Genomic DNA, 12,105 nt, shown 5'->3' with positions numbered 1-12,105 from the left:
AATTTTAAAAATCATTGAAGAAAGGTTTAGTATTCCAAGAACATAAAAGAAGTTTGATTTTTATAAATTATTTATTTATCTTTTAAATATTTCTTTTTTTGCTCATCGTCCTACGAGATATTAGCGGTCGTTTCCAACTATATAATAATCACATAAAAATTCTATGGGTCGGAAGGATTCGAACCTCCGAATAACGGGAGCAAAACCAATATTCCAATTATTTACTCAGTTTTGAACTTTCATTTCATCTAACTTGTGAGTTATAATAAAATATTTTATATTTTTTAAACTATTTATTTATTTTTAAAAAACATAAAATAATAACGCAAAGGTAAATAATACTGGGAATCTCTCAACATGTGAATTTGAGCCCTTAGTAAAATTTTGAACCACGAAGATGGCGTCCGGAGCGGTCGGCGGAGGAGGAGCGGCGGTGGAGTGGCATCAGAGGCCGCCAAACCCTAAAAATCCCGTAGTCTTCTTCGATGTCACCATCGGAAACATCCCAGCTGGCCGAATCAAGATGGAGCTCTTTGCTGATATCGTCCCCAAAACAGCAGAAAATTTCCGGTAGCGTCGTCATACCCCCAATAAAATGCTAGTGTACTTACTTTAGGCTAAAAATATAGATAACTCTAGGAAATTACTACTTCCAGAAGATTTCATTACTCGTGACGCCGAAAATATGTTCTGCGCTGTGCTTCGATCTGTTCTGGAGGATTCTATGAATGAAATTTGTTGTTTTTTTATTTACAAATGCTTATTGGTAGCTGGGTAGACTATATTCTTAAATTTATTTTAATGTCGTTAGTGATTGAAAAAATAAGGGTAGTTGATTGTCACACTTAGGGAGTCAAAAGGCCTGTCAATTGCAACTTTTTATAAATATGAGTAATAAGATGGTTATTGGATATGCTTAATGAAATTAGAGGGAAAAAAGAATTCAAACTACTTGAACATATTTGTGTTGCCACGTCATATTTTTATTCACTTGGAATTGAAATTCAATTATGAATATGATATTTTGTTGATTTTTTATGTATTGATGTGGTTCTTCCACCTATTTCCTCATCACATAACTTTTTTGATCCAACCTTATAGTTTTCCTCCTAAATAAAACTTTGTAGTTCTCCTTGAGATAAAATCTCATTGATCCTATCATTTTTTTGCCAGATAGTTGGCTTAAATCGGTTTGAAAAATTACCTGACGTAGTCTAAAATTCTTGTTTTCTTTTTGCCCATTGCTATTGTTGTCTCCTTAAATGGTGTACTTCTACCTTCTGACATCTGTGTTTTTTGTTCTTTTTTCCAGGCAGTTCTGCACAGGAGAGTACAGGTTTATAATTCTCTAAGTCCATATTCTTATTTCTGTGTGTTTGTAGCTCTTTTTATCTGGATTTTATCTTCCTTTATTATTTATGCTGCTTGCCCTTGTGGGATGTTGTTTGCCATTGCATTTAACATATCACACATCTAAGAACTGTATTATTGCTCTACCAGGAACTAATTCATGTCCGAGAATATGGTTAAAAGTTGAAATTATCGATATGTGTAACTCTTATGTAAGAGCTATCAGGAGGCTCCCATGTCTAGAATAGGTCTTCAGTACTTAAAACCATCAGTTTTCTTTACGCAAGTGTAAAGTATATGGATTAAAGTACTAAACGCACCTTGGTCCCTCCATGTGATGTAACTGCTATGTGATCAGTGTTCCCTTTTGGACGTAAAGCACTGACTTGTTCATCTATATATTGATCATGTGATTAATTAGAGCTCACATGCTCACAAACCATGCCTATAGTTAATTACTTTTGGCCATACATGTTTGGTATGAAGAAAACCGTTCCCTGATGTTGCTTTTGCACTGGTCTTCATCATTTTAAACCAATCTTCTATTTGATACTGAAAACTTGTTGGCTTATATCTTTTGTTGCTTTGAACTTATAGGAAAGCTGGACTACCTGTGGGTTATAAAGGTTGCCAGTTCCACAGAGTGATTAAGGATTTTATGATACAAGCTGGTGATTTTTTGAAGGTTTCTCACAAATCCTCTCCTTTCTCCCTTACTTCATCGTGTTTGTCTTTTGTGGTGAAAGAAGTACTGCATTATAAAGGGCTTATTTATGAAGAATTTTTTTAGAAGAATATCTGATGTCCCGAGGAACCCATGTGTGCAGCATACTCTTCTCTTAATTTCTATATTTAGAATGTTAAGAACTGTCTGTCGTGTTGTTTGTAATGGAATTATTTGACTAGAAATTAGTTGCTATCCCGTGTGTTCAGAAGGGACCCAGGTATGTGAGACATCCTCTTTCCTAACTCTAGGTTCTACCTGTTAATCAATGGCTAGTCAAATATTTCATTTCAATCATCACATCGTATCCATTAGATTGGACAACTTTAGTGACCTGAAGATCATTTACTTGAGTTGGCAGATAATGTCTTAAATATTCAACTTTATTTAGTATGCCATTAGAATAATCATATCACTATCATGAACTGCATTTTTTAGTCAGTATGTTATTGTCTTATATAAGCTTCCTTGGCAGGGTGATGGTAGTGGATGTATATCTATTTATGGAAGTAAGCTTGATGACGAAAATTTTATCGCAAAGCACACTGGACCTGGCCTACTATCAATGGTATGCTGTTTTGGTGTTCAATGGAGTTTATGGTCTTTTCATAGTTATGGTTGCTGCTGCAAGATAATTTTTTTTTTTTTTTGATAGGAAACTAATAATATATAGAATCTGTAAAATAGTCTGATACAAAATAAGCGAAAGAGTTTTCCGCCATAAAACAGCTGAAAAATAAAAACGACCAAAATAAAATTACAACATTACGAACTTCCAATCCCTAACCACATCTGAAATAGCTAAATGACCTAGGCCTCTGATAATTCTGATTGACTGCGCCACCCTGAATTTCAACAAATCCCACACTCTGTCCTCCGAGGTTGCTAAGTCATTGAAGATTCTGTTATTTCTCTCAAGCCATATAGTCCAGAATGTGTAATGAACTACCGTATACCAGAAAGTATTGACGACTGGATCATTTCCAAATCCCGGATCTATGATAAACATGTCTTTGGCCCTCTTTGGAAAAATCCAAATTAATCCGAACTCTTGCAACACCTTTATCCAAATACTTCTTGAGAACACACAGTGCACCAGTAAATGATCCTGATCCTCTTCATGGTCGTGACATAAGCAGCACCACTGTGGCCTCAAAGCACAAGATGGCCATCTTCTTTGCACTGAATCCGAGGTCTGTAACTTGCCCAGAGCGACGATCCACGAGAAAACTTGAATCTTATGTGGGACAGGCACTTTCCATATTTGATTATGAGGGTGAAATGCAGGAAATAAATTAAAAGGGAAGAAAGACTCGTAAAAAGAACTGACCGAGAACCGACCCGAAGAGTCACCCAACCAAACCCTCCTATCCTCCGAATTCAACTCGATCCTGACCGAATGAAGTACTCCCAACAAATTCCCAAACTCCCCCAACTCTCTGTCACTAAGGTGTCTCCTAAAACGCACGTCCCAGCGATAGTTACGACTCTCACCCGACTCGAAGACCTCATAAAAATTACGAATAGGTTTATTGATGACTGTACAAATCGAAAACAAAGAAGGAAATCTCACTTTGAAACAAGGTTCCTCTCCCCCCCCCAAACATCCTCCCAAAACCTAATGGAGTTCCCCCCTCTCAACACCAACCCACTCAGCCGCTGAATTGCCGGGAAAGAACGAGAAATACCTTTCCAAGGGCTACGAGAAGTCGTGTTCCTAGCCAATCCCAAGTCCCATCCATTTTCTTGAAAACCGTAAATGCTTTGAATAACACTTATTTCCCTAACAACGCTTTGTTTCTCAAACCAATATTCCCCACTCCAAGCCCTCCCCTATCCTTCGGTCTGCAAACCATTTCCCAACCCACGACGTGACATCTCTTTTCCCCGTCCGTTCCATCCCACAAGAATTCTCTCATAATTTTTTCCATTATTTTCGCTACTTTTGTTGGCACTTTAAAGAGAGACATGTAAAAAGAAGGCATAGCGCCTAACACAGCTTTTATGAGGGTCAATCGTCCACCTCTAGATAAGTACGATTTCTTCCAGCTTGACAATTTTTTGGACATCTTAGTAAGGACCGGCTCCCAAAAATCAATAGCCATCGGTTTTCCTCCCAAAGGTAGCCCTAGATACTTAATCGGCCAGTCATCTTTTTTGCACCCAATTGTCTGGGCCAAAGAAAGCACTTCCTCTTCCTCACAACAGATCCCCAGGACTACACTCTTATTAAAATTGATCTTCAAACCCGATTTCAATCCAAACAAATTGATTATTTCCACAAGTCTCCGCACATGAGTTTCCTTTTGAACTAAGAACAACGTGTCATCGGCAAATTGAATGTGCGAGACTTCCACACTACCCCTCCCGACCACCAAACCTCTTACTTCATTCAAAGCCTTAGCTCTGTCAACCATCCTACCCAGTGCATCGATGACCAAGTTAAAAAGAAAAAGGGACAGAGGATCTCCTTGACGAAGTCCTCGTTCCCCTCTAAATTTCCCCCTCGGTTTACCGTTAATAAAAATCGAGAACGATATGTTAGACACACACCCTCTTATCCACCTTCTCCATCTTAATCCGAATCCTTTTTTCTCCAACACAAAATCCAGAAATCTCCAATCAACATTGTCATACGCCTTTTCCAAATCAACTTTCAGCACCCACCCCTTTTTTTTCTTCTTTCGGTAATCTTCGACCACTTCATTTGCAACAAGACAACAATCCAAAATCTGTCTTCCCTTGATAAAAGCACATTGATTGTTTGCTATTGTGAAGCTCATCACCCTTTGAAGTCTGTTAGCCAATACTTTCGCAATGATTTTGTACAAACTCGTCGTCAGACTGATAGGTCTGAAGTCAGTGATCTTAACCGCGTCTTGTTTCTTGGGAATAAGGCAGATGTAAGTTTCATTAGTGATGCCGTTCACCACTCCCCCACCATGGAATTCAGCCAACACCTTAACTAAGTCTTCCTTAACTGTAACCCAATTCTTTTGGAAAAATGCTAAAGTGAAACCATCCGGACCCGGCGCTTTCGACCCTTCACTGTGAAACACTGCTTTTTTAATTTCTTCCTCGGTAAAGGAAACTTCCAGTTCATCTCTTGCACTGCTATCCAAGGGGCACCACTCCATATCCTCCAACCCGCCACCTTCCCCTTCCGATTTCCTATACAAATGCTTATAGAAACTGACAATGTTTTCCTCGATCTCTCTCTCCCCCGTGACCACTGTACCATCTTCCAACTCCATCTTGTCTATAATGGACTTATTTCTTCTGTTGCTCAACAATGAATGAAAGAACCTAGAGTTTTGATCACCTTCCCTCAACCACTTCACTTTCGCTTTCTGACTATCCAACTGCCACTTATTAAAATTCAAAGTTGCCAACTCACATTTCACGTCTCTTCTTTCTGAATTTAAAACTTCAGTCCATCGTCCCTCGGCTTCCAGCTCGTCCAAAAGCTTAACCCTAAGCTTCAACTCCTCCAATCTAACACCCACATTGCCAAAAACTTCTTTGTTCCAGATTATGATATTAGCTTTCAATCTTTTGAGTTTTCTCATAAACTTGTAACCCTCCCACCCTTGTTCCTCCCCCTCAACCCACCACGTCCGGACCAAATCTTTAAATATATGATTTGACAACCAAGCATTTTCGAATCTGAACGGTGTTGGTCCCCATTTTACCTTCGTGGTGTCAAGTACCAGTGGAAAATGATCCGAAGTAATCCTTGGTAATACATTTTGTCTGAAATTTGGAAAAAAGTCCCCCCATCCAATCGAAAATAAGAATCTGTCTAACCGGCAACAAATCGGTTCGTCCCTGAAGTTTGACCACGTGTATTGAGCATTCAAGAGAGGAGGATCATAAAGGCCCAACTCACCTATCAACATATCAAAACAGAGCATGCTAGTAGTGTTTGAAGTGCTATTCATCTTTTCTCCCGTGTTTCTGACGACATTGAAGTCTCCCCCTAAGCACCACTTATCCCCGCAAATAGAACTCAACCCAGCCAATTCATCCCAAAATTTTTCCCTCTCTCCCGGTTTGACTGGCCCATAAATTGCTGTGAACCACCACCTGACATCATTGTTTTGCTTTATTTCAACTGACACTGAAAATTCGCCTATCAAATTACTACCGACCACCACCACCCTTGGATCCCACATGACAAGGATACCTCCCGAACGCCCATCCGACGGAAGACTAACCCAATCAACAAATCTGGATTTCCACATACTCGTCACAAACCACCTGTCGACAATCTGTTTTTTAGTTTCCTGAAGTACCACAATATCGGGATTTTCCTTACGTATCATCCTACGAACCAATTCTCTTCTCCTCGACTTCCCTCCACCCCTTATATTCCATGAGAAAATTTTCATAAAGAAATGCGAGGCCCCTTAGAGGATGAACCTCTCTCATAATTGATACCACACTTCAATCTGTTCAACTCTCTTTTCAAAGAGTTTGTTGGACCCCTCTCCTCCGCCCCACATAAGCCAACATCACAAACTGCCAATCTATCCGTCGCTTGTCCCCCTGTCCTTACCTCCTGTAATCCTTTGAAAAGATCTTTCCCGTAACCCGACAATTCAAACCTCCTCTCACCCCCCCCTCCTAAAAGACCTCTAGACAAGCCAAAGCATTGAAAGACGTAGGAAAGTTGGAATGAAACTTGAAGGGATGATTGATGAGCGAAGAATGAAAATTGATAAGTACCTGTCCCACAACAGATGTCGCATAATCCTTAGGATCTAACTCTGCAGGAGTCACATTCATAATTGTTGAAGAGAGCGGCTCTTTCAGAATTTGGAACAAAACATCTTTATCTTCAGCGGAATTATGAGATAAGGCTTTCTCTTCATCCTGTAACACTGGTGGAGTTGCATTGCTCAGTGGAGATTGCGCTGGAAGATGTGGCTGCTCAGATTCCTTAGAGAAAAGCTCTTGGATATCGCCCAACACTCCTAACGATTTAGCCGAAGCATTAGATTTTCCGGAGAAGAAGCTGGCAGTGTCTTCTGAGTCGGACTCTTCCTCTAAAAAATCATCTTGTGAGTCATTGAACAAACAGTCATCTTCCTCTTCCATAATCAACTCTCCCTGCTCAACAGCATCTTGTTTTGAGCGTCTGTAATAAGTCTTTTCGTAAGTCGGCATTGGTCTTTTAGATGTTGCATCACCCTCTACGCTGATATTCCCCGTCGTCTGCGTGTAATTCGTTGAGAAGACTTGAGAACTATGAAATCTTAACGGTTCTTTAGGTACTACTCTCGATAGGATTTTGATCGCCTTGCAATCAGAACCTGTAATCTTGTCAGCACCCTTAGTGAGTGATGAGGATGGCTTTAACTCCAGAGTGTTTGGATCAAGCCCATCCTCCTTCTGCCTTGATTTTGAACCCGATCTGGTTTGCATCTCCGATGAGTCCTTATCTAAAGCATGGGCAGTTGAATCATTCTTCTCTCGAAACCCTTCGGTGGCTCCTCCTTTGATCCCATTCTGAAGAGATAATTTCCTTTGAATGTTGTTGTTGCCCCACCCCGCCACAGTTCTCTTGCCATTCACCACCACTTGAGCATACGTCAGCTTTTCATACCGATGATAAGCTTGAGGGTCAAAAGTATCAACCCTAATACCTAAATCTGTCAATTCTCCTTGTAAATGAATTTGCAATCTGCTCTGTAGAAACCCACCTTCAGTACCTTTGACCCTGATTCTTGCTGCATGTAGATCACGCATTGCTATAGTATCAGCACTTATTTCCAACAAACCTCCGCAATGATCCCCAATAATCTTGAAAATATCCGCCCTCCAAAGATTCCAAGATAAACCGAATAAACTAATCCAGCTATTACAGCACTCTTGAACTATAAATGGCTTGTTGATGTCTTTTCTCCATCCCTCAAAATCCAGCGAAATCCCATCATCAAAGAATCCTTTTTTCAATTTCAAATAGTAGGAGAACTCAGCTGCAGTAGGGGGCCACCACACTGCTCTGTTCGCTTCAAAAGGAAAAAGAGTTGCACTCGATTTAGTTGATTTCCCAAGAGCATTCTGGATAGATTCCCAAGTTGTGTTGACCCTTCTTTTTGTAACTATAAGAGCTTCTTCCCAGTTCCTCTCAGCAGTTAGTAGTCCTCCGTTGTCAAAGGATTTCAGCCCCTCTCGAGATAAGTCCCTCATACCCAGCCTCCCTTCTTTGATGACACTATTGAAATTTTTCTGGTCTGAGCCCCAATGCCCTGATGAAACGCCCCTCTGATTAAACCCCGACCTCAACTTCCCCAAAATAGAAGCTATGTTCCTCCATCCCTCCGACTTGTAGCCGCTGGGCACGATGGTAGTGAGCTTCCTGCCTTTTTGATTGTATTTGGAAAATTCTAGAAATCTGCCCCGCTTGTTAGAAAAAATCTGCACTGTGAACACCGCATTCCTTCCTCGGAGTCTGAAAAAAGGCGAGTCAAACAGAGAAGTCGAAATGGCGTCTAAGATTCTCAGTTGAATCCAGTAAGCTTCCTCTATCCCGAAGTCCAGCATGTAGGTCGAGTTCCTTGTTCTTTCAGACCACCAAATAGACCTTCCTACATTACCCAGTCTCAGCGAGAAAATCTTGTGTTCTATCCTAATCACTTCATCGCGAAAATCTGACCTGAAACCCATAGGCGCGTTCCTAACATTGTTGCGATATCTGGGAAGCATTGTCGAAACGTACCAGTCAACCCGAAAAGAAGAAAAATAGTGAAAAAAGGAGCCGCCGACAGCCGACGACCGGCGTCGGAGGGGAGTTCCAGTCGGCGAGGCTTATATGATGAAGTTACTGATAGGATAATGCAAGGGCCCGAATGGTTGAGAGTTCCAAGAGGGGGAGAGCATTTTTCAAAAAATTCTCTCTCTAGGGCTTATAAGACAAAGTATCCTAAAGGCTACAGAATAAGGAAAGATGCTGCAAGATAATTTAAACGAACCTCGATGGATTTATTGTTTAACTAAGTTTGCAAAATCATAATTTTTTTATAAATTCATGTTCTTAGTTTTTAAATGCTTAAGATTCAATTTATTCCATCTTTTATCACAGGGTTAAATACAAGTTTTGGATGAATAAATGGTGCTCTTACCCAAGCTGTTTGTGCACACCTGATTAGATTCTTGGTAACATGTGATTTGCATGCTTCTGCTTGATGATTATTGAGATGAGATTTTTTTTTGGTTTTAGAACCCTTGTTTTGAAAATTGTGAAATCTCCCAGACTATTTAATGCTTTGACATAAGGCCATACAAGTATCGACATTTTTTTTACTTTGTAGTGTAGGTGTCTTTGATTGACCTGTACTTTTCACAACTCTAAATGTTTTGAATATTTGAATGCAAATTTTGAAAGTTAAGGGGAGATGTCATGCAGATGATGTTTGTGATGATTGTTTCAAAAGTGGAGTTGTATGATGATCAAATGATAAAAGTTGAGAGAAAAAAGAGTGATAATATAATATTGTATTTCAAATATTTGTTTTATGATGTGAAACCTTGTGTTTATTGAAAAGTTAAAAGAAAAAATAATTATGACTTCCACAATTGACTATCCAAATGTAGTTGGTGAAAACTCCACTGGAGAGCCCAAACTAATAAGGTCTTAGTTTGGGTGAAACTGCATCCTCGAAAGCTTTTTGTTGCATAGTAGTTTTGAAGCCATGGTTTTTCAATGCTCCATAAAAATAGGGTTTTTCTCCCCGTAAATTTTGCACTTTTTTTATAACTCACCTGCTTATACATGGAGATTTTGGTTACTTCTATGTACTTGGCACAAGAGTCTTGAATCCATTGGATGTTAGAGCGAACTTAAGCTTTATTTTGATCAGTTGTCTTTTGACAAGTTTTTGACAGTTGCCCCCTGTTATGATTATGTATGGCTTTGTTGGTGGTATAATATATTTCCATTTCATTTTCATGTATTTAAATGAAATATTTCCATTTCATTTTCGTTCTCTTTTCTGGAAACATATTTTTGTTAACTCTTCACATCTGTATAGGAGTTATTACTTTTTATTAACTTTTCATTGTTTCCTGAAATCGGTTATTAACTTGTTATATTCTAACTCAAAATACAATATTTAAATTTTGAAATAAGTTAATATTATAATATGACACTGTTATCTGACAGTTTCTAACACGACTTAACATCTACATTGACGATTTTATTTTTCAAAAATAGTACCACCCCAGAACAGTTTTCCAAAATAATTTCCCCAGAACAACCACTACAAAACCAAACTAGAATGATATCTTGAGTTCTTAAATGTTCTTTGAACTTATATCGGATTAAAATTGTCCATTGCATCTTCAAAAAAATTGTTATTCAATTGAAATCAACCAGCTCTGATTTGATTCTCTTTGTAAGGTTCGTGCTTTCCCTCAGAAAAGCACTCAATTTATTAAACCTTTTTCTATTTTGGTTGCCTGGTGCATTTCCCTATATCTTATCAGAATTCTGAGATATTTAGGTTTCAACAGGAGATTTTAGAAAGTTGGTGGGCTGAAATTATGTTTGATACTTGTCTTTTCTTTCTACTTAATAACTTTCCATTTGTGAACTTGGCAGCAAATAAATTGTTTTAACATTAAGAGGGACTGGATTTGTGAGACTGGTTACCTCTCTTTACAATATTTAAATCAATGCTCGTTCATGGGCCATGGCTTTTAAATGAGGGATCTCTGGTATTTTCATTCCAACTTGCTGGATGCAAATAGTTTTATTGTTACCCATGTCAAGTCTTTTAATAGTGAATTTCTTGTTGAGAGTTATCTGTTGTAACATGATGGTGTTATTTAGCTTCTAACCATATTGTGTTAATATTTTGACAGGCAAATAGTGGACCAAATTCTAATGGGTGTCAGGTAACAAATCAATTTTTTTTCACAAATCTTATTCAATTCACCACTGTACGAATTCTGATATGAAGAAACTTCAAAATATTATTAGTACCTGAGCGAATTAAACTGTATAAACAACTCGTGGTTTCAGTGAGAATGAACTTGATTTAACTTATTACTTCACGACCTTATTTTGAATGAATAAATATCTAGCCTCTAATTTCAATATTTCATAGGAGGAGAATAACCACTTTTAACTATTTTTTGGGTCTGGTGACATTTTTTGGTGTTTCTTACCGTGCATGGTTTTTCTTTGGCAGTTTTTCATCACATGTGCCAAATGTGACTGGCTCGACAACAAACACGTTGTCTTTGGGGTATGTCATATAATGTTATGTTGGTTCTTCAACTTTATTAAAAAAGATATGCTTCCTAGCAAAGCACATAGTTCCTCGATATAAAGGTTTTGAGAAAAAGTAAATTATCACGCTCTCAACTCAAGAGCCAGAGAAAATTACCTCTCAGAGTTATTGTTTTTGGTCATTTATTTTATTCTGACGACAATTTCGTCAAACAGGTTGTGCTGGGTGTGTTTTTTGTTTTTTATTTTTTGGGGTAAGAAATTCGTGCAAATTTTGATTGGAAAGGTCTTGTCAATAGCTTTTTGCTAGTTGTCAAGATCAATAATCTCTTGTCCCTATTTCTACTCATTTGTATCCCGCTTCCTCGAGTAAATTAGGTGTCTGCATTTGAGAAGCCAAAGGATACTGTGTTCTGAGATAATCAGTTTTTTACGCAGCGTGTGCTCGGAGACGGCCTTTTGACTGTGAGAAAGATAGAGAATGTAGCAACTGGAGCCAACAACCGACCCAAACTCGCCTGTGTTATTGCTGAGAGTGGAGAGATGTAGCATGCGACAAGAATCGAGTTATCCATCTTGATTGTCTTCTTCTTGTAGCGAATATCAGATGATGTTTGTTCTAAAGTTCAGTTAGTCCATAAGCTATTTGCATTTCATGGATAGATGTGATGAAATGAATTGCCTGTTTCAACTTAGGATCACCACACTGACAACATCAAACAAAATGTTTATAGGTTGGAATATTCTTTCTTGATAGACTTGGGTGGTCAGTTTAAGCTTCCTCTGAACTTGG

At 38.6% G+C, this 12,105-nt stretch overlaps 1 protein-coding gene across 1 annotated transcript; it reads left to right on the top strand.

Moving 5' to 3' along the window:
• The first annotated feature begins 320 nt into the window (after positions 1 to 320).
• LOC140809951 (peptidyl-prolyl cis-trans isomerase CYP22) lies at positions 321 to 12,068 on the top strand. Its single transcript, XM_073167736.1, has 7 exons — positions 321 to 570; positions 1,313 to 1,336; positions 1,948 to 2,035; positions 2,550 to 2,642; positions 10,943 to 10,975; positions 11,272 to 11,328; positions 11,751 to 12,068. Exons 1-7 carry the CDS (start codon positions 398 to 400, stop codon positions 11,859 to 11,861), a joined length of 579 nt encoding a protein of 192 aa, XP_073023837.1. The 5' UTR covers positions 321 to 397; the 3' UTR covers positions 11,862 to 12,068.
• Positions 12,069 to 12,105: the final 37 nt, after the last annotated feature.

Source organism: Primulina eburnea, chromosome 13, assembly GCF_022965805.1.
Source record: "Primulina eburnea isolate SZY01 chromosome 13, ASM2296580v1, whole genome shotgun sequence".
In the NCBI taxonomy this organism is placed as follows: domain Eukaryota; kingdom Viridiplantae; phylum Streptophyta; class Magnoliopsida; order Lamiales; family Gesneriaceae; genus Primulina; species Primulina eburnea.
Note: the sequence above shows the minus strand (reverse complement) of the source record. Positions and strands in the feature narration are given on the sequence as shown.